The 24,340-nt window shown below is 36.7% G+C and overlaps 1 protein-coding gene across 1 annotated transcript; it reads left to right on the top strand.

Annotated features, from left to right (window-relative positions):
- Positions 1 to 2,187: 2,187 nt before the first annotated feature.
- Positions 2,188 to 23,996, top strand: tagapb (T cell activation RhoGTPase activating protein b). The gene is made up of 14 exons (XM_058756931.1): positions 2,188 to 2,250; positions 6,335 to 6,420; positions 6,754 to 6,924; positions 12,130 to 12,294; positions 18,167 to 18,208; positions 18,468 to 18,552; positions 18,759 to 18,809; positions 19,033 to 19,102; positions 19,396 to 19,544; positions 20,134 to 20,295; positions 20,424 to 20,533; positions 20,854 to 21,034; positions 21,385 to 21,493; positions 22,242 to 23,996. The coding sequence occupies exons 1-14, from the start codon at positions 2,203 to 2,205 to the stop codon at positions 23,429 to 23,431; spliced, it is 2,619 nt and encodes an 872-aa protein (XP_058612914.1). The 5' UTR covers positions 2,188 to 2,202; the 3' UTR covers positions 23,432 to 23,996.
- The last annotated feature ends 344 nt before the right edge of the window (positions 23,997 to 24,340 follow it).

Here is a 24,340-nt window from a genome sequence, read left to right as displayed (position 1 = left end):
ATAGAATAAGCAGACACAAACAAATTTTTATTATTCAAAATTTGTATTTCATTAATAACTGTAAAAAAAAAAAATAAATAAATATATATATATATATATATATATATATATATATATATATATATTTTTTTTTTTTTTTTTTTTTTTTTAATATAGAAATGCTAAATTTAATTTCTGGCTTTTTAGCGTCTCTATACAGACACTAAGTGCCCTCTCCTGCTATGATGTGGCTACCATAGTAACCTACTGTTTTATGAAAACCTTTGGGTTCGATATTTTTATGATCTTAATCATTTTTCATGCCTAAAAACATGTATGAAATACTCATTAGATATTTTTTTGCAATTAACTGTATCCAGGACAGGCTTTACGGGAGTGCTGAAATGATACGAAAGCAAGAGAATGTCAGTTGAAGCTGTAGAAGTAGGATACTGGCGAAACATATTTTCCAAATGTTCCAGTGTGTATTTGTGTCTGAACTCTGGAGGTTTCTATTTTTAATGTGTTTTTGATCAACACTGATCAATAGCCAATCACCAACATTTTCTGCTGCAGTGGCCAAGCATTTAAGTTAGAGTCAACTCCACAGTTTTGTTCAGTGCTGCACGATCAACAGTCTCTCATTAAAAAAGTGTAACGATTTAAATAAGAGATTCATTGTGCAGAGCTTTATTGATTATAACTGAACTTTGTGAGATCACCATACACTGAAATGAATGACAGCTTTTTAATTATTATAAAGGGAGCGCTCTTTGCATGCTTTCTTGGCTAATCCATTCCCTGTCCATTGATAGATGTTCCAAAGATGGTTCTAGTTCCCAATTGTCCAATGTCCACTTAATTGTTACTTTGTAATGAATATTTTTTGTATTGGTGTACCTTGTAAAGTGTCCTTGAGCCTGGGAAAGGTGCTATATAAATGAAACACTATTATTATTATTATTATTATTATTTGGCCAAAGAAAACTTGTTAAAAGCAACATTTTTCTATAATAATTTGTGCATTTTTCAAATGTTTATTAAAAGTGCAAAAATTCATAAACAAAAATCTGAAAAGAAGTCAATATTTTACTTTTTCAGGCAGCATTTTGTGTGTACGGTTCTAATTTCAATTTTGGTTTTCAGCATAGCATTTAAAAATACAACAATAATTCTTAAAAAAAAAGAAAAAAAATCGTCATGAAATGAATGGACACAAAAGTGCACGGACCACAGTTTAACTTTTCTTTTTTTTTTAAATTCAATATTGTTTTAACATTAACTGAGGGTCAATAAGCGCAACATCATCACTTTGCAATGTTTAAATGTCATTACTATTGGTTTTTTTTTTTTTTTTTTTTTTTTGTTGAAGTATCCCCATTGTTCAGTGTGGTTAGAGTTGACGCATCAACATTGACTTAACTTTGTTTCAGTGGTTGCTTGCTGACGGGATCACATTTATCCAGTTTTGTCCTCTATCACATCATTTCACCCTCTCGGGCAATTTTGTGTCAACATTTGCAGGTTATAAAAGAGTCAGTCATCTCAGCTTTAATTATTACATAGATAGAATTAGGTTGGCTACAGAGGGTAAACGGTACTTTTAAATAATTCAAAAGCCACTATAACTTGAAATTTCAATGTCTCAACAAACAATTTGGTACACATCCTTTAAAGTGTTTAATTTATGTGCTACCTTTTTAGCGTCACCAAACAGAATTGAAAAAATAATGATTGTTTTGCATATGCACACTCTATCTCTCGGGCTATACCCTGTCAATTCAGGTGGGGTTTCCTTTTTGGGTGGATTTAGGTCACTCTTATTCTCTTGTTGTGATTTTAAACCACAAGTGTTGTTCTTGTGAGAGTTGATCATCATTAGCTTGTAAACAGAGAAGCAGCAGCTTCAATTGTGTCAGAACAAACATGGCTGAAAAAGCCCAAAGAATAAGTGGCTGCCACAGCGGGCAGGTTTGGCCCAGGTCAAGCGGAACCGTTCTCTCCTCCCATTTGTCCTCCCTGGTCCTCCATTGTTCTCAGGCTCATTAGTTCCTGCTGAAGATGCCAGTCAAGAGAACCCAGTGTTCATTTTAAACTGGATCGCAAGCAGGGTGCTGAAACCCCTCTCAAAGGGTCCTCTCAAACCCCTCTCTTTGGGAACAGGACCTTCGGGATAAGTGCGAGACTCTGGACGCGGGCTGCGCTGTTGAAAGAGTGCTCAGAATGAGGAGGAGAGGAAGTTATGATGGCACCACTGCCCCCATACAGCCAGTGAGTAGCTCTGAGGGTGGGGATACCAAATTCTTGCATTGCTTTTAAAGTTACAAATAAAAATTTGTATGATTTCTAATGTTGTAATATGGATGTATAAGCACGCTTATTCAGAGACTAGCTTCTAATTCTCAAACTTCACATTTACAATAATATGGAATATTATAATGTTTATAAATAATACTAAATATTTTGGTGTCAATAATATTAACTTTCAAATAAAATAATACAGTATTAGCAGATAGTTGTGCCATGTTTGTAAATAATGTGGACTCACGTTGGATTGAGTGGCTTATTTAAATATATGGCCAGTGTTTGAAATAACTATGACAAATATGCACTTATTGGCATGCCAATATTTTTATTATTTATTTATTAATTTATTTTACTTGTTTTTTGTTTTTGTTTTTGTTTTGTTTTTTACATTTACCTTCACTACAGTATGACTATATCAGAAAGACACTATTCAAAGACTACAGCTTCTCTGTCTCAAGTTTCACATTCAGAATTATATGAATAGAATATTACACAAAAATACAAATTACAGAATTTTTGGTAACACTTTATTTTAAGTTGTCCTTGTTACATGCTACATGTACTTACTATTATAATAACAATAAATTATGCATTATTACATGCAAGTAACCCTAAGCCAAACCCTAACCTTATAGTAAGTACATGTAGTTAATTAATATTACTCAGTACTTAAATGTACACTGTAACAAGGACACGTTAAAATAAAGTGTAACCATTTTTTTTCTGTTAGTTATATTAACTTTAATATAAACTATTATAGCATAATTAGATGTTTGTGCCACGTTTTATACATGAAGTTTATGCAAGTTGTAGACAACTTTAGAGGCAATATTTTATTTTATAAATAAATAAATAAAAAGGTGACTTCTCTGTTACCTACAGTAATAAGCACTGGTTAAAGTGGGATATTGTGAGTGGAGTCTGGCTTGCCATCACTTCAATGTTATACACTGAAGAATTTCATACAGAAGAATACAATTTCTAATAGAGAAATCTGATGGCACAGAATTGACTTTGCAATGAATAAAGTGCCTATTTCTCCCTTTTGCAGCCAGAGTTCATTGCCAATCTCAGACAGACTGATAAATTGGCTCCATGCTATACAAATGACACAGTCTTGTTTTTCACTGGCTGCGTGAACAAGTGATCATTGTTTGGGGCCCCATAATTGCCCCAGAATGCAATAGTGCGGAAAAAGGTTCCAGGAAGGCTCTGTAATTATGCCATGTTGCATTAATATATACTAAATAACTGATGCATGCTGTGCTTGAATAGTTTTTGCCTCTATAGTTGGACTCATGTCGAGTTTCTAAAACCCTGATGATATGTGAATATTAAACTCATAGTAAAGGGAATGCTTAATTGTTCACATATATGAAAGCATAATTAATTATGTATGCATAATGACAGTCTGCACAATCACTTTAGAAATGCATCTTCATTATCCAACATGCCTGCTTTAGAAACCTCTTGACAGTGCTCTTTGTATTTTGTAATGAATCGAATAGGAAAATTGTCAAACAAATTCGTTGGCTTCACAAGTAAGTAAGTAAATAAATAAATAAATATTTTATAAAAGTCAAACGTTAAAGTAGCTTATCCACTGTAATACAGGGGCCCCAAAAGTGGCCCCTTTATGTCAAAATAAGTGGCATGTATTTTTAAGAAATATAGCGCATTTGAAGCAAATATTTACCAAAAAATATGTCATATCAAAAGTATTTGGACATTTTTGGTTGTCAAACATTAGTATAATATGTGGTAAACACCTATAGTTATTCTGCTTTTACACAAGTTACTTTGCTTGAGACTAGTTTATTAAAAAGTACAACACTGACGCACTCAAAAGTGAAATTTACTAGCAATTTCTGTGTGAAAATTTTTCTACACCATTTTTTTTTTTTCTGTGTGCAAAATGGCTCCAAAACAACGTTCTAAGAACACCTCCAGACTCATTTGTTTGCATTTGTTTGATATTTTGCATCTCGTCCAATGCCATTCAGGCATTTTTAAATGTGACCTAAGGGACCAAATGCTTTTCGGGGTCATTGTGTGATAGAATTTAGCCTGACTGTCACTGAAGAAGCCAAATCGGTGAAGATCAGTGACGAGTTTTGTGATGAAAAAGAAAAGAAGGTGAAAGAGGAGGTTTAATTTTGCATAAAGTGTAAATGACCCTTGCTCAGATTAATGAACTTTTACAAACAAAGAGTGTAAAACCGTGTTCAATCTGAGCCAAGGCCAGTCCTAATAAGGGAACAGAATGTTCTGTCTCATTTTAGATGTTCAGTGGTTTACAAAAACTGATTTATTTGAAAAGAAAATGAGACCCACACTTGAAAGATCAGAGTTTAGGCCTGCTTTCTACACTAGAGATCATTCTTTCCTTAACCAACAGGAGGTGCACAAACAAAGCATTTGTGTAAAGACTGAAAAAATGATTGCAGAATCATCAGTAACTGTTAAAGTAAAACAGTTTTTTAGCCCTAAACTTTCTTATGCTCTGAATCCTTTCTGCGTTAAAGACACTAAGCCACAGAAGTGCTGAATTGTCCTTGTATTACTGCTGTGCAGTATTCAAATTCAAACTCTATCTTTTATATTCTGCTCTGATGCAGTAGTCTGCCTTTAAAGAAATTAACCTGCACGTCTCTTAAAGGTCAGTATGTTTACCTTCTCTACTGGCCTTAGTTACTATGGAAATGGGAACTCAGCTGGCCATTTCCTGTCTTAAGTTACCTAATCTTGCTCGAATGAGTTGTCATAGAAAAACTGACAGGATTCTGGCAGCTTTGACAGGTCATAATCTTATTTACGTATTCATGCTTTACAGAAGCCGTAGAATTTTAGTGAATACAATCTGATGTCGTATAGCATATTTTAGTTTGTGAAAATTCTAAGTACCTCATTATTTTGTTTTCCTGTACCACCATGGGCATTGTTTGTCATTAAAATTTCTTCATAATACTATACTGCATATATACTTTATGCTATATTGAGCCAGTGATCAAAACACTGCACAACGTGCCTTAAGCAGTCATCCAAAAAATGGCAAATAGGAAATATAACATTCAAATTATGTACAGTCACATGATATTAGGAGTTAATGACTTAAGGCTTAAAACTTAATGTTGAGACCAAATAGCCAGCTGTGTCATGCAACTGACCAAGTTATTACTACTACCCAAAACGACATGTTAAAAGATTTAATATGCTTTATATAGAGCCAGTTGATACTAGCACCACACAAAGCATTAAAAAAAAAAAATGCATAAAAGCATAAATAAAAAATAAAAAAAGGGCCTTAAAAACGTGTAAATAGTGAAATAAAATGACAAAAATCTGCTTTTTTTCAGTAAAGCTGTTGTTTTATCTTCATTTGGAGTTTGTTCTCTTCTTTCATCCTTATAGTAGGACTTTTTTTTGCCATTTTGCCAAAGCATAAACATAAAATGTCCAAACAAGCAGTGGCAGCTGTACTGCTGAAATAAACCACAGTGACACACAGCTCCCATGGCACAAATCAGGGATGAATGCCAGGACATCAAGCGCAGAGCGTAAAAACACAATGGCCACATCATGAACTGTTTCCACCAAAACACAGCCATGGCAGAGAGAGAAAGAAAAGCCTAGACAATAAAAAAATTAACAAAACAAACAGCCGTACATGGCAGCAGTTAATAAACCAACTTCATTCTTTACACCAGAAGGTTTCAGTGTAAAATTCAGTACCACTAGGAAGAAGATTCAGGGAAACGAAAAGCTTGTGTTAATGAGTAAAATGTTGCCAAACAACAACAACAATTATTTATTTGTTTATTTATTTTTCAGATATTCACTAAGAAAGATTATTTCATTATTTAACATACAGTTGTGATGACATAACTTTAAATATGCAGTATTTGACTGCTTAAAGTACACTTGGAAGCTGAAGATGTGACTCTTTTATCTGCTCGATACAAATGATTTTTATTGTTCAATAATATTTATTTAACAAAATTAAGTGAAATGAAAGAACATTGATTAAAACATTGACTGCTCTATACAGCACCTGCGGGGTCTGGCTCAGAGGAGACGTTCTGCACCAAACCTGGTGCTGGGCAAAGCTTTAGGAATGACTTGGAGTCCAATAAGGTATGTTTTATAAAAAATAAAAAATAAAAATAAAAATCTAGTGTTTTTCTTTAGTGAAATCTAATGATCTTTCAGTACAGATAGACCATGGAATGAACTCAGAAACTTAGGAACTTTTAACTCAGGAAATTGTGTGATACATGCAAACAATAATTCATGCTTCTCTTTCAGATATTCCGAGTGCTATTGCTCATTGATATTTTACAAAGCACGTTTAACCTAAAGCAACCATGCATTACTGGATTTTCCCAGTTGTACTCTTTTGCATTCATCTGTGGTCATACTGTAGTTGTTGGGTTGGTGTTTTATAGTGAGAACTTTTCTCGTCTTCAGGGAAGAAGCTCAGTGTCTGGTGGCGGTGGATCAGTGTCCCTTCGTGCTTGGATTGACCAGTGAGAACTCAGAGCTGATTCTGGATGAATGTGCTCAGCTGACCGAAGGACTGAAGATCAGAGATAGACACCTCTTCCTCCTCAGTGACGCCCTAGTCATCGCCAAGCTCAAGTAAAAATCGTGAATTCTGCTGATATGCATGCATAAACATACTTTTACAAACTAAAAGTGTCCATAAACCATTCTGCTATATTTAGAGCTGCTTTCGTTTTTTGATATGATATGGGAATCACCTAGCAAACACAGATTTGTGATGGGATTCCCCCTGTCTAGTTGAGGCTAAATTTATTATTTTGGTCTCACTATATATTACATGTCTTTGAATGCTATATTCAAGACTTAAATTAATCATTTAATGCAATGCAAACAAAACAACATTTGCAAATCATGTATCTTCTATTATAATTTTTTTTTTTTTTTAAATAGGCTGAAAGCGTATCTTTATTCCAAGGCTTTACGTCTCATTGTTTTTATTATTTCATATTTATTTCATCTTTATGCTATTGGATTTGAGTTTTCTCTGGTTAGCACTTTGGTCAGCTTTGCTGTGTTTAAATGTGCTATATGAATAAAATGTCTTTCTTACTTACTTAATATTAATTTCTGTAATTATTTACAGATAATTACCCCTAACCCACCCTTAAACGTAACCATACCAGGCAAGTTCTTATTATACAGTATGACTAATTTAATGAACAAATAAATCTGGATTCTTTATTGTTATATTATTATCTTTACCACACCTTTAATACCGCATCAAATTTGACCTGCATTTATTCACATTAATAAAAAGTCTATAAATTTATACATTCATGACTGTATACTATTTAGTACAGGTCTTAAAAAAATAAATACACCAAATAAATAAATAAATAAATAAGGTATAAGGACTTAATATGTGAAATAATATGTGACCCTGGACCACAAAACCAGTCATAAGTAGCACAGGTATATTTGTAGCAATAGCCAATAATACATTGTATGGGTCAAATTTATCGATTTTTCTTTTATGCCAAAAATCATTAGGATATTAAGTAAAGATCATGTTCCATGAAGATATTTTGTAAATTTCCTACCATAAAAATATCAAAACTTGATATTTTCTCAATATTTAGACTTTTTGCACCCTCAGATTTCAGATTTTCAAATAGTTGTATCTAAGCCAATTATTGTCCTATCCTAACAAACCATACATCAGTGGAAAGCTTATTTATTCATTTTTTTTTTTTTTTTATTATTATTCATGTATAAATCTTAATTTCCAAAATTGACCCTCATGACTGGTTTTGTGGTCCAGGGTCATATATGTTTTTATTCTAGTTTTAGAGAAGAATATGTTTAAGGGATAATATCTTAAATACTGCATATTTTGGGTCAAATTTGATTCCTACATTTTATTTTTTTAAAAAGGAACAGAAAGCTGCAATGTGAAAAATCTCAGGCACTGGCACGCTCTTGTTTCATTGTCATATGTAAACACAGTGACCTTTATCTGTGATTTATTCCTACACAGCAGGTATGATTATATCTGTCATGCACACATAGTTCTTCTGCTGCAACAGAATGTTAATTTTTAAGTGAACTATCCCTGTAAAAATATATTTCTATATCAAGACTATTTTCATTTGGTAAATAAATTTACCACGTCACCAGGGGCCCAAGTATATAGGGTAAAAGGCAAAAGTGTTGGATAAAAGTGTAGGGTTAAGACATTTAAAGATAATTATCTTCTTTATTGACTGTTTCCTTCCATATTGACTAGCTGTTTGACCTTAATGTGATAACGAACAGATGGATGGTTCGGCCAGTCAGTCACCACCTGTGTAAACTCTCATTTAGAATCTGAGAAAGGCAATAATCTCAGTTGCAGTTAGTTACGAGACAATTCAAATACTTCAGGGAGTTTTAATGGTCAAAACAAGTGACCCGAGGTTTAATGTTAAAATACTAGAAGGTCCTTTAATCTGCAAAGAACTGTTGCTATTACATAACGCAGGAACCATGGTGAGGCTTATGCAATACATGTTGCTTAACAATCTACCAGAGGTGCTGAAGGCACAAAAACAACAAATAAAAAGTCTTAAATCATAACACAAAGAATGCACAAATGGCTGAGCAGCTTTGGTTTCTTGTGAATTTGTGTGATAATATTAATTTAGTTTTAGTTTTCAGTTTTTGGAACAATGTCTCTTTGCCAAACTAATGAAATGTGTCACTGAAATAGGGAAATTAAGCTACTTCCTTCTTTTTCTAAATGTGGCATCTAAAGTAAATGCTGGTATTGCATTAATTTCATTCACTATTCACTTTAAAGCAGCTGTTATATATGAATACATTGAAATAAGTATAAAACAAGTACTGTATGTAGTTTGATACCATCAAAGTCTAATCTTATGGGAATGGTGATGATGTTGTTGATGATGATGATGATGTTTAAGGTACATCAGGGCTAAAGGTCGCCAATGGGGTTAAAGGCCATTTTGATTGCAGCTTCTCCCATAACAGTAAATAAATAACAACAAAAAAACAACTACATAACTCTACTTGGACTTTGCACTTGCAATGGCAGAGTTTACACATTTGTGAGTTGATATTCTGATTTAATCATTTGTAAAATGATGCCAAGCACACTTTTTTTCATCTCTTTCTCAAAACATGCGATGGTTTCAAAGGTTTCAGTTTTGTTTTGAATGTGATTAAATCAGCAGTTCTTTAGGTTACTACGTTGTTTGGGTCAAGGTCAAAAAGGCAAATTTCAAATTTTTAGAGAGTAGATTTGTTTTGAGATGTGCAAAGTACTGACTGATTCAATTTAAAATTTGTTCAACCAAAGCTCAAACAAGCTTGCTTGATACACGAGAACCAATGAGGTTTGTTCTCGCACCATAAGCAAGTACAGTTGATTCTCCCTTTCCCATATTTGATTGATAAATATTTATATTTGAAATAAGCCTAAATTAAATCTTTAAACTATAGTGATTGTGCCTCTTCAGAATACTTGGAATAAATTGGTCAATTCATATGGATGTATTTTACAACGTCTTTATGATGTCTTTGACAAAAGCATCAAAATACATTTTTTTTTTTTTTTTTTGTCATTTGTGTTCTAAAGATGAATGAAAGGGGTTTGGAACAAAATGAGGGTGAATAACTGATGACAGAATGTTCATTTTTAAGTGAACTATCCCTGTAAAAATATATTTCTATATCAAGAGTGTTTTCATTTGGTAAATAAATTTACCACATCACGAGGGGCCCAAGTATATAGGGTAAAAGGCAAACATGTTAGATAAAAGTGTAGGGTTAAGACATTTAAAAATGATCATATTTTGCAACAATGAAACAAATATCACTTTTGTGTTTTTTTTGTTGTTGTTGTTGTTGTTTTTGTGAGATTTTAGTCCTATTGTACCCATTATTTCATTATTATAATTAGGGTTAGTTTTTATATAAATGATATATTATAGCATAATATGCAATGGGTTTCTGTTTTAAAATAGTAATATAATTACCATGCAATTCCATCATACATGTATTTGTTATTATGTACAGTACAGGTGCTGGTCGTATAATTAGAATATCATCAAAAAATTGATTTATTTCACTAATTCCATTCAAAAAGTGAAACTTGTATATTATATTCATTCATTACACACAGACTGATATATTTCAAATGTTTATTTATTTTAATTTTGATGATTAGAGCTTACAGCTCATGAAAGTCAAAAATCAGTATCTCAAAATATTAGAATATTTACATTTGAGTTTGAATAAATGACCATCCCTACAGTATACATTCTGGGTATCTCTTGTTCTTTGAAACCACAATAATGGAGAAGACTGCTGACTTAGCAATGATCCAGAAGACGAACATTGACACCCTCCACAAAGAGAGTAAGTCACAGAAGGTCATTACTGAAAGGTGTGGCTGTTTACAGAGTGCTGTATCAAAGCATATTAAATGCAAAGTTGACTGGAAGGAAGAATTTGGGTAGGAAAAGGTGCACAAGCAACAGGGATGACCGCAAGCTTGAGAATACAGTCAAGCAAAGCCGATTCAAACACTTGGGAGAGCTTCACAAGGAGAGAACTGAAGCTGGAGTCAGTGCATCAAGAGTCACCACGCTCAGACGTCTTCAGGAAAAGTGCTACCAAGCCACTTCTGAAACAGAAACAACGTCAGAAGCATCTTAACTGGGCTGTGGAGAAAAAGAACTGGACTGTTGCTCAGTGGTCCAACGTCCTCTTTTCAGATGAAAGTAAATTTTACATTTCATTTGGAAATCAAGGTCCTAGAGTCTGAAGGAAGAGTGGAGAGGCACAGAATCCATGTTGCTTGAAGTCCAGTGTGAAGTTTCCACAGCCAGTGATGATTTGGGCTGCCATGTCATCTGCTGGTGTTGGTCCATTGTGTTTTCTGATGTCCACAGTCAACACAGCCATCTACCAGGAGATTTTAGAGCACTTCATGCTTCCTGCTGCTGACCAACTTTATGGAGATGCTGATTTCATTTTCCAGCAGGACTTGGCACCTGCCCACACTGCCAAAGGTACCAAAAGCTGGTTCAATGACCATAGTGTTACTGTGCTTGACTGGCCAGCAAACTCGCCTGACCTGAACCCCATAGAGAATCTATGGGGTATTGTCAAGAGGAAGATGAGAGACACCAGACCCAACAATGCAGATGAGCTGAAGGCCACTATCAGAGCAACCTGGGCTCTCATAACACCTGAGCAGTGCCACAGACTGATCGACTCCATGCCACGCAGCATTGCTGCAGTAATTCAGGCAAAAGGAGCCCCAACTAAGTATTGAGTGCTGTACATGCTCATACTTTTCATTTTCATACTTTTCAGTTGGCCAAGATTTCTAAAAATCCTTTCTTTGTATTGGTCTTAAGTAATATTCTAATATTTTGAGATACTGATTTTTGACTTTCATGAGCTGTAAGCTCTAAGCATCAAAATTAAAAGAAATAAACATTTGAAATATATCAGTCTGTGTGTAATGAATGAATATAATATACAAGTTTCACTTTTTGAATGGAATTAGTGAAATAAATCAACTTTTTGATGATATTCTGATTATATGACCAGCACCTGTATATTCACAGTAAACCGCATGGGAAGCTGTCAGAGTTTATTTTGTAATGCATTGACTGTCCATTATGCTTTACATAATCCCTCACTGATTAAGAATACTAAAAGATTGCTTACAATAGTGTATGTCTGTCCACATTTAATATGCATGTGCCTGGAGATCATCACCATATTGCAAAACATAAGACAATAAAACCGAGATTTCTGTGCTTACAGGTCAAATGCAAGTTACAGACTGAAACACAGGATTGATCTGAAGGACCTGTGGGTGTGCAGCTTTGAAAATGATGACGACGAGGCAGAGGACGAAGTTACAGATGTTGATCTAAGAACATCTATCGTATTGGCTTGGTCTGTTTCTCTTTGCTTGGCCTCTTTCTGGTGAGGTTTAATTTTTTTTACTTTAATTTTTATGAAGAAATAGTGCAGGTTTGGAACTAAGCTTTGCAAGTCAGTAGATCTCCAGGAGTGTGACTGAACACTCAAGAGAGCATGTTCACACGACCATGTAACAAACAGCAGAGCATGTGGGTAGTCTGTGGGCATGTTGAAACTAGAAACTAGGTTGTGTACCAAAGACATACGTAGCCAGGATGCTACTGATAGCATATGATGGCAAAGCACAGGGCAATTAGAGCAGGAGTATAAGGTCTTTGTGTAGTCATTGCGAGATAGTGAGTAGGTGTTTTTTTGAAAGTGGTGTATGTAGGTGTTCTCACAGGTGTTGGTAGGTGGTTGCAACATTGAAGAGCAAGTTGTAACACAAAGTTTGGCTGACTTGAACAAGTAGAACCCATTAATGTAATAAAATATGAAACCAGAAATAGCAGATCATTCACACTGGTTTGCACAACATGAATTTGTGGTTTTAGGCAGAAGCCATTAAAGGGAAGTCAGTGATGATCTTCCTTCAACATTAAATGGCAGATAGTATAACAGGAATAGTGAAGTTAAGCTGTGGATTCAGTCACATGATTTAAAAGCTAACATAGGCTTTCCAATAATGCCACAATACTTAATCAGAATCAAGGCAATGAGAGAGAAGAGAAAGAATAACTTTTACATTTATTTAAAGGTGCTGGGTACTAAATATATTGAATGCACACTTGTAGTGTACTTCATATGTGTCACAGTTCAGTTCTGTTTTAGTTTTGTTTTTATCTTGTGACCTAGTTCTCGAGTTCCTGTCTTTAATTAGTTAATTTGCATACCTGTTTTGACTTTTAGTTGATTCCCCTTTGTATATAACCCTCTGTTTTCCTCATCCTTGGTTCAGTCTCATCGCCACTTTGGTGTTTGTGTACAGTAATTCATTCTCGTGGTTATTAGTATTTGAATTCTTTTTCTTCGTGTCGTCTGTGTGGCTACACTTCACCACGTGACAGAAGACCGAACCATACCTAATATGAAAAATAGACGCTCCATCGCTGCCATCAACGCTCCACCACCCAGTTTGGGACCTCAGGGAGATGCAGCGGTGGTGTTCATTTTTCAGAACGGCTGATGTTTGGAGGACTACATTGAGGAGTTTCTGGACACCTGCCACCTTGCCCACTGTAATGAGGTCTGTTTGATGGAGGGATTTTGTTAGAGGCTGGGCGAAGACATTTGCTTCAGGAGATCCGTGCTCGCTCTCCATTCATGGTCGACGAAGCAGATGTTGAGGATTTCATCAGCATCCAGCCTCACCACGCAGACTTCTCACAGCGTGGCCCACAGCCCAGCGAGCCATCATCCCCGTGCAACACAGATCGGAAGCCTGAGCCCACCGCAGACACAAAGCCAGAGCTGGTCGTGTTTAAAGAGCCAGATAAGGAGACTGCGCTACACAACACCATAGAGCCCGAGCCCAACGTGAGGTCTGACCAGGAACCTGTTCCATAAAACAAGTTTACCAAATAAGCCAGGCTTATTTCAGTTAGTCTGACTTATTTTGAATCAAATCAACTAACAATAAGACAGACTAACTGAAATAAACCTGGCTTATTTGGTAAACTTGTTTTATGAAACATGCCCCAGGTGTGCGAGCCTGCTACATCAATTGTGCCTGTGGGAATATTAGTGGAGTATGAGGGCATGGAGGAAAGCCCCATCCACATTCCTACCACTGAGGGAGAGCTGTCACTGGCCTCTGGAGATCTGATGGAACGGTTAAATCCTCTCTTCCTTCTAGTTCTGTCTGTCCATCTTCGCCTGTTCCATCCAGCCCTTGTCTTCAGTCTTCGTTTTTTTTTCTTCTCTCTTCCAACCTCAAATCTCCTGTCTCCCTGCTGGTTCCGTCCAGCCCCAAATCTTCTGTGTCTCCGCTGGTTCCATATGGCTTTAAATCTTCTGTTTTCTATGTGTCCCTCAAGCCCTGACCCTCCTCTATCCCTCAAACTCCCACCCATCCTCCCTATCCCACCTCCGCTGTCTAGTCCTTCTGGTCTAGGACTTCTATTGCCTGTCACTTCCCCTGCTCACTCTCTGCCAGCTGCAGCTGATGCTGCTCCTCATCAGCCTCAAGTCCCAACATCTCCACCATGGCCTGTTATCCTACCTGCTCTTCCTCGTCCCTTGGGCACCACTTTGGGCAAGCATCCATCTACCTCCACCTTCCATACCAGCCAAGCACTCAGTCCTGTCTCCGCTGCCACTTGTCATCCCCTCAGCTCACCCTCAGCCTGCCATCACCTATGTGGGTTTGCATCGGGTCTTTCAGTCACCAGCTCCGCGAAGGCATGAGGACCCCTGTCTCTTCCTCCAGCCAATGGATCCCTGACTCCACCTCATCGGCTATGCCTTGGCTCCTAGCTCCCTGGTCTCTACCATGGCCTGTCATCCCTCCAGCTCCACCTTGGTCAATTGTCGACCATCCACCACCTTAGGATTCCACTCCTCTGGCTTTATCTCATCTCTCCATCTCTCTGGCTCTGTCAGGCTCCTCCTTTCCGTCTGGCTCCACCTTCGTCCTCAGTCGCTCTGTCTCCACCGAATCTCGTCTTCTCCTTTGTCACCAGAGCCTGCTGCTCCGCCTTGGCCCTTCAAATCCTCTGCATCGACCCAGGTCGACTCTGTGTCTGCTCTGCTTCGTCTGGGTCTTCATGGTCGCCGTCATTGCTGGAGCTAGAATTTTAGTTGATTACCCTGTGTACATATAGCCCTCTGTTTTCCTCATGCTTGTTTTGGTCTCGTCGCTACTTTGGTGTTTGTGTACAGTAATTCATTCTTGTGGTTCTTAAAATATTTGAATTCTTCTTCTTCTTTGTGTCATCTGTGTGGCTACACTTACCACGTGACAATATCTTAAAAGTGTATTTTAAAAATATATAAATTATACTTGCAGATAAAATAATCTTAATGAAATAAAAGACTCACTTACTTAAGTGTACTAAAATGGTGTACATTTTCATGACTATTTCTTAACACATTGCACTTTTTTAAGGTGAAATTAAGTTTTACTATAAAGTACATTTTAAATCATTATGTTTTAATAAACATTTGTTGTGATTTTAAGAAGTACCCTTAATATGATGTGTTCATGATCATAATTTGAACTATTATTACATTTAGATTTAATATATTTCAAATGTAGTAAATTGTAACTTCTTCATTACAAATGTGTAATTACAAATATATTTAAATTGCATGATTCAAATAATAATAGAAATTATATTAAAATATATTTTAGTTTTCCATAAATGCTTGTCAGTACATTCAGCAGCACACTTTAACCATATTTCATAGACAGTAGAAGTAATTATGAAATTACCTATAAAGATATTATTGAGTCCAACTTAAGTAGGTCAAGAAAGCAAAAAGGTAAAGTTCAGCTAATTGCATTTAATGTACTATAATAAATTTAGATTTAACTACAATTAAATGTCCAAAAACATTACGTTCAGTTTGCACACCTGTCAGATATCACTAAAATAGTTGTTCTGGTGTCTAACGAAACTGCTAGGCTGTGTAACATTAATAAACTAACTACCTAAATAAATGAATAAACAGAGGTGGGTAGAGTACCCAAAAACTGTACTCAAGTAAAAGTAAAAGTACTTGAAGAAATATTTACTCAAGTAAAAGTAAAAGTAATAGTCTGAATAGTTACTTGAGTAAGAGTAAAAAAGTACCGGATAAAAAAACTACTCAAGTAGTTAGTTACTAGTTACTTTGGATCATATACTGCATATAGTATACTTTTATTTAGATATATAGATATTTAGATAAAATGTTATATACATACATGCATACATACATATACACACACATATACATATATATATATATATATATATATATATATATATATATACAGTATATATATACACACACACACACACTGCCGTTCAAAATACTTTTAATGTTTTTTTTTTATGTAATTTATTTCAGTGATGCAAATCAGAATATTTATCGGCCTGATTTATTATCAATGCTGTTCTTTTTTAGCTTTCTATTCATAAAAGAACCCTGAACAAAATGTCACAGGTTCCAAAAATATTAAGCAGCAAAACTGTTCCCTGTTGAAAAAACCAGCATATGCTGGTTAGGTATGTTTTGAAGCATGGGATGCTGGTTTGAACTGGTTTAAGCTGGTCATGTGCTGGTCCTAAGATGGTCCGACCAGCTCAAGACCAGCACATGATCAGCATAAACCAGCATCCCAGCTTCAAAACATACCTAACCAGCATATGCTGTTTTTTTTTTTTTCAACAACACTGGTAATAAATCAATATATTTGAATGATTTCTGAAGGATCATATGACTCTGAAAACTGGAGTAACAGCTGATAAAAATTCAGATTTGCATCACTGAATTAAATTAAATTATTTTAAAGTATATTAATTATGTATAATAAATGTATATATGTATATAACCTCTGACACGGAGAAGAGTGAAAACTCCTCACATGACTGCTACAGAACATCTGAACATAACGAAACAAATGCACATTGACGGATCTTCTTCCGTCTGTTCTGCAAAATGTAAACAAATGTAGCCTTTATTTCTGAAAGCGTAAATATTGTGAAAATATCAATATTAATTGTCTTCAGGCAAGGCATTCCTCCTGGAACTAACGCGGGTTATCAGGTGTTTATTTCATACTCTGTGACAGCTTATTTAATGAATAAATTATACATTGTATTTAATGTGTAAGGTACATGTACAACAAACTGGCAATGTCATAGTGGTATCGTGTACTGTAATCTAATCTATACCTGTGGAACCGACAGCACACACGGTGTTCATCTAATAAAGGTCTTCATAGCAAACCATAGCCTTTGCTTTCAACTGACTGTTGATCCAAAGCCACGTCTTCAACGCTCTTCTACAACTCTGAGTGAGAAGAACCGCTTCAGACAACTCAGCGCGTGCGGCAGGGAACTGAACGAATCATTCAAACTGATTCGCGAACCGATTCACTGGTCTGCCAACTGGTTTGATCAAGCCTTCGAACAGGATTGACTCAAAAGAATGAATCATTCGCGAACGGGAATCGCTCATTGCCCAGAAAAAAAAGTAGACGGCGCGCTTGGAATAAATTGAAGGATTTTTAACTTGTACTGCATTAAGATAAAGTAACGAGAGGAGCGTTGCCCACAGTAACGAAGTAAAAGTACCGTTTTTTCACTAAAAATGTACTTGAGTAAGAGTAAAAGTACCCATTTTTAAATATACTCTAAAAGTATTAGTTACCCAAAAAATTTACTCAAGTAAATGTAACGAAGTAAATGTAACTCGTTACTACCCACCTCTGTGAATAAATGACAGATTGATAAATGATAGATTAATATTTGATATTTCACAACCCAAATATTCAGTGGATAACTCATATAGATTACTCATTTGTGTATTTCACATTTATACACCTAACCTCACACCTAAAGTGTGAAACAAGATGTGAGAAAGGCAGAACTTTAAAAAAAAATTCTGCAGAAATGATCCATGTTTCATACTCATCCAAAAATATAAATGTTTACACACATTTCACAGTCACCCATCCTACGTGTCTTATTAGGCCTAACCTACCTTGCATCTATGAACTGCAAGTCGCACAGATAAACTTTCCGCTTGTCGCCAAGCCACTCTGAAATGAGGAAGTGGTAGCTGTAGCTGTGATGCTGCTTCCTGCCCTCATGACTCACCGAGACTTTCCTGCCCTTTTTGTTGTAAAGAGGTCGAGAGTGTGGCCTCTTCATATGCACAACATATTCATGCGCACTGCACTGTCTGTGGATTACTAACTCACACCATGCTGTTCTCTCACTTGCAGTTTGCCTGAGCTAAAGGACCACTGGCTAGACACTCTACACAGGTGAGGTGTCATTTAGTACCTGTCATACATGCATAAGTGGAGCATAATAAATAAGAATTTCTGAAATTCGCATTCAACTTAAATCAATATGCTAAAAATACAACTATTACAATTGGACTTCTGAACCCAACTGAAAATGCAAATCTCTTGAGTTAATGACGTATGTTTACCAGCTCTGTATACAAAAGAGTTTTTGTGAACTGTTCACTATATGTGTGGCGCATAACAGAAAATGTTGCAATTTCAAATATCATGATAGGAAAACTGCAGAGGCAAGATCGAGAGCAGGCAGCACTTCTCCACCGCCCAGCGTCCTCATGAAGGTGCTGAGTGGCAATACCACGGTACGCGATTCTGATTCGTTAACTTTAGTGATCAGCTTTCCAAAGGTCAGAACGCATAAATGCTTGGAATGGGATATTTTTCTTCTGTGGCTTATATCTCAGATGACGTAAGTCCTTGGCCCTGGTCTGTGTATGGAAATATCTTTTAGGTCTTACAGTACAGATACTGAACTGACATTATTTTTCTGTCTTTCTCTGTCTTGCAGAATAAAACTCTAAGTGGAGTTGGGATGGACTCTGCAGAGTTGCCTTTTGATGTGAGCACTCAATATTTCTCATTTTCATCAATTCATATTAGATTTACACTCTTGACAAACACAAAATTACTTCCAATGACACTTGAAAATGACTGCAGCAACAAAACTAAGGATGCTTAAATGAATGAAAAAGTCTACCATAGTTTTGACAGTTGCATGTGTGTAATTTGAAGTCACACCCTACTACTTCATGTCCTCATGACAAACATGTGCCTGTTCCCAGGGCAACGGCAAAATCTCCACCCTCTCGAAGCAGTTTCATAACCAAGAGGCACATGCACAGCATTCTATTGGTGAGTTTAAACTTGTCAAAATGGCTGTTTGAAACCACATGTTGGGTTGCGTGCCCGCCCGAAGAAAAAAAACAAAACAAAAAACAGTGAAACTGAGTGGGAGTGAAAAAAAAATATAGTGCAAAATAAGAAAACAGAGGTGTGAAAAACTAATGTCTGAAGACTAAGTTGACCATCACTGCTTTATGCTAGTAATAAATCTTTTAAATAAATTGCAAATCATTTTTATTGGTCAATTCAACAAAATTAAAATCATTTGAAGAATTACTAATAATGTACTTTTTTGGCCTCAGGAGAGAATGGAGGCAAAAGGAACTTTTTCTTCAAACTGAAGAGAAGCTCCACCAACCCAAGTGTACCTGCTCATCCTGAGTCCAATGCAAAGAACTTGCTGTTTGGACGACATCTCCAAGATGACACCACACTTCCAAAACCAATTAGTGTATGTCAGTGTACTGATGTATTATTGTTTACTTCACGATTTGATGAAGACGATACACATGATTTTTTATTTTATTTTTTTGTCAAAGAACAACTAATCTGTCTACAAAAACATCTGCCCTCACAGATGCAATCAGTACAGTAGCACATGTAATGTTTCTATTTATAGGCGTCATGCAGTTTCTTGCTAACCTTATCCAGACCTCAATCAGAAGTATTCAAGATAGTTTTGATTAAAGACAAAAATATGGCCAAAGCTACAGCAGGTTTAGTAGTTTTTGTAGAATCACTCAAAATCCTTGCCAAACAGGCCTTGGAAACTGATGGCATGCAAAAAAAAGTGAAGCTGCCTTGATGTCATTTGAAAGGAAAAATTGTTTCAGACATGTAGTGAGTCATTTTGATGAAAGATTATGAAGACATACATTTGACTTTTTCTTTGGAATAATATGCAATGACGAATCATGCGCAGGACCAGAAATGTATATTTAAGAAAGTAAACAGGGTGCTTTTTGGATTCTAACTTCCATTTTTTAGTCGGTTGAAGATTTCTATTCCTCAAACTTCTCATGTTTTTGGTCCTCCAACAGGAAATACTCCTGTTGTTGTTCAGGAAGGGTCCATTTACTGAGGGTGTCTTCAGAGTCTCATGTAACAGCAAAAATCTGAATGCTCTCAAAGATCAGCTGAACTCTGGAGCCCAGGTGGACATGGAAGCCCTGCCTGTGACGCTCCTGGTTGGAGTGTTGAAGGTGAATGATACTCCATCTTTACAGTAGGCTCAGCCTTTGCCTGTGTATGTCTTTTGTCAATGCCTTTTGTCCCATTCTGACGTGTCTGTGAAAGAATGAATCATTTCTTTATTTTTATGCACTGACAGATTTTCCTGAAGGAACTCCCTGGAGGCCTGCTGATATTTGAGTACTTTGAAAGCTGGATCAGTGCTCTGGAGAAAGAGAGGACAGAGGATGCTCAGAGGGAGCTGAGAAGGTAAGTAGTACTATCTCGTGACCTAGCAATAAACTCAATGTAGTGTCAGGGTGAATGGTAGAGAGAAACTGGCAGCAGATGTGGGGGCTGTTAAAAAAAAAAGTCCCTGGCACAGGCAGGGTGATAGAAACGGGGCTTTTCTGTGGACTTTCTATGTACTCTTCAGAGATTTGAAAATAGGGAAATTAGAAGCTGAAGTCTGATCACAAAATGTCAGAAGGACAGTTCTGTTTTTGTTCTTCCTCCCTCATCAAAAAAATGGAAGGAGCGGTTATTAGAAAAAGGACCTAACTGTTTTTTCTTTTTTTCTCCACTCTCAGAATGGCCGAGAAGTTGCCCAAAGCAAACAGTCTCCTCCTGCAGCACCTGCTGTGCCTGTTTCACCACATCAGTCAGCATTCAGAAACCAACAAAATGGATGCCAAGAACCTGGCAGTGTGTATTGCTCCAACCTTGCTGCATCGTGACAGCCAGCCCCTAGACAGGGACGATGTAGCAAAGGTCAGAAACTTCTAAATAATAATCTGTTATGTCATGAAATTATTTATTTGAAGTCTACCTTGGTTCTGGCAACATGAGCTTATAGCACTAAACTTAGTCTGGATCAGTGTGTGAGCAAGAATGTATGTCAGAAGTCTCAGTAATGTGTTTTTTTTTTTTTTTTTTTGATACACCTCTGCAGTCTCGCTTTGACTAATGTGTCGAAGACACACTGTCATATGCATGATGTGGTTTTAAATGCATAGAAGCCACAACATCAAAAGCACCGTGACACTGGGTCGCATACAAAACTCAATACATTACAGAATGTGAAATAGACATTAATATATTTCTTTTGTGTTTTTATTAAGGCCACAAATCTTATCCAGTTCCTAATTGAAAATTGCTGTGAGGTATTTGGAAATGCTATCCTGAAGCTTTTTGGGGATTTAGAGGATCAGGAGTCCATTGACAAATCAGGTAAATAAAACTTAACTATTTAAAAAAAGAACCAAAATATCATTCTTAAATTTACATTAACATCTATGCACCATTTATGAGCCCTTTCTGAGGCCATTTTACTTCCTAATATCTTAACTTAACATCTTCCCAATCAAGAGCTCCATTTATGATTTTGAGGTTCACCGCAACCTCAAGTCTTAACAGGACGCTCACTAAACTATTATTGTAAAGATCATGTCTGACGATAATACTTTTGCATTTTCAAAAATGGCCTTAAAGCAGATATTTCTGCACCCCTAGTGTGGCCACATCGAATTGCATTACATCAATCCCTGTTAGAAAATCCAGTTTAGGCTGTTAGCTGTGTTTTGGAACATGACAGTTGGTCTAAGTGCTCTGGCCATTAGCTATTGCAAGTTTAGCAGAAGCTAGTTTATCAGCTACTTTGTTCCAAAAATCAGCTTGACCACCTAGAGCTTGTATGACAAACTATTAGCTGGTTTGTTGCTGGTTCATGAAGTTTACCAATTTGAACAAGCTAATGATCAGCTTGGACCAGCTAAAGGCCATTTAATTAACATGTTAGACCATCTACCGGGTTTTGAAACACAGGGCAAAGTCTCAAATTTACCAATAGCAACACCAATAGTCTAGCACCAACTTCATGCCAATGGTTGAGCAAATGTTGCTGTTTTGGGCTGGCCGGGATGCTCCAATGAACAGAACACAGCCACCTAGACCTTTAACTTTGATTTATTTTCTACAGATTCAGCCTCCCTGATGTCCCCTGATATCTCTTTTGATGTCCACCAGCATGACTCAGCATACGACAGCACAGATCCTGATGTCGATTGTGATTGTGTGGAAGCTGAGAGCCGGTCTCAGGATGACAACATAATGCCACATGGGAGCCCAGGTCTATGCAAACTAGAACGCTCTGACATTCATTCATGTTCCTCTGAAGCTATATTTGATACTTTCACAAATCCCTTCAATCGGCGGTGCTCTGAGCCCTCCATTTTTCCTTCTGCCCCCATGACGGGTTTAAGAGAGCTTGCCCGCAGCCATGACAACTTTTCGACAGAGAAGGAAGACTTTGACGACCAACCACTCAAGAAGCAGAACTCAGATGACTCTTTCTTGCATCCCCACCGCTGTGAGAACAGAAGATCCCAGATGGCCAAGTCTTTGGACTTGCCAATTAGTGTGTCTTCTCCAACATCTAAGGCTGGTTCCTGCCCATCATTCTGTTCCTCAGATAGCACCTCCTCAAATCTCTCAGAGCAATCAATAACCACATCACCCTTGCCATCCCCTGCAAGCCCCCGCAAGTCTACTAGGCATTCATCCTTCATGAGTAAACCTAGACAAAGCAATGCACAAGGAGATCTGGAGGTGACCCGACGATCCCTCTCAATGAGGGCCAAAAGCCTTGGAAGCTTTACGTTTAACAGAGGCAGTCTGAAGAAAGGAGAGTCCCAGAAGGAAGTGGTCTTCCCATGTGAAACTCTCCAAGAGGACTCACAAAACGAGACGGAGAACATTGATGAGCTTGTTCGGCGTCGACGGCCTCTCTCAGCCATCGAGGTCTTCCAACATGTGGATAGTCGTATGCCATGCAGCCCCCCATCCTATGAGCAGGCGCTGCAGACTGGAGCACAACCAGCCCCTCCGCAGTATAGGGCCATGACGGTCCAACTCGCCAGAGAGCTTGGCAGGAAATCTCGCCCCATATCCATGAACGACTACCTGCTGGACAATTACAAAGTTAACGAACCCACAGAATACACAGAAACATTCACAGAAAGCGTTCAATTAGAAGAACCACAGCCGGTGTCATTCCGGCAGAGGGCCATGTCTGAGTCAGTGTCCCAGTCAAGGCATGAACGAGTGTCCCACAGGTGTAGTCAGCCTGTGTTTGAGGAGTTTTCCTATGCAAAGGAATCTTATGTGTGAGTGCTTCTTTCTCAATTGCAATACTGAACTCTTGCTAAGATATAAAGATGAAGTGTGTAATTTGTTTGTGATTAGCATCACCAAGTGGAATTGCAAAAACAATGATTGATTTCAAACAGGTTTCCTAAACACTTTGTTGGGCTGGACAGGATGATTAACCAAGCAGAGTAATGTTTTGATAGTGCCATAATGTTTACACTTTTCAGATAATCAACCCATAAAATGGCTTGCTTATAGTTACATTAAGCAATGATAGGAGAATGCATTTTAACATTGCACACTTCAGCTTTAAAATAACCTGCAACTATTAAGCTGTTTAAATTAGTGACACATCGAATTCAATGTGTTACAGCAATTTCATATGCTAATATTGAATCCTCTTTAAACTCTTGCCAGTATGAAGCTATGTAAATAGACAGTTAAAATAATTAAATTGTATAATATAGTAAACTAGTTAGTGGTAACTGAAGAATTTTGACGTAGTAAGAATGTACAGCTGTAAATTACATGATTTCTGTATTATTTCTACTCTTTATTTCACTACAATAAAAAATCTTAGAGATCACATTGTTTGAACTCATCTCTGACAGTCTCAAAAAGTTGTTAAGTCTTATGAAGTTTATTTCACTATATGAACACTGGGATATTTGGTAACATTGTTTTATTTGATTACCCTCATGTTGTTCCAAGTGAATAATGTACTGGTTGCTCTTTTCCTCACAATCATAATGAATGGTAACTATATTTCAATCTTTAAAAAGTGGTATAAATATAATATCATCAAAAAAGTAGTCCATATGACCTTTGCATAATATATTCAAGTCTTCTTTGTGTGATGAACAGACTGATATTTTCATGAAATTGGAATATAGATTAAACTTATGATACTGCTTGTTACTTTTTGTGATC

The sequence above is a fragment of the Onychostoma macrolepis genome, chromosome 20, assembly GCF_012432095.1.
Source record: "Onychostoma macrolepis isolate SWU-2019 chromosome 20, ASM1243209v1, whole genome shotgun sequence".
NCBI lineage: Eukaryota > Metazoa > Chordata > Actinopteri > Cypriniformes > Cyprinidae > Onychostoma > Onychostoma macrolepis.
This window is presented reverse-complemented; position numbering and strand designations above follow the sequence as displayed.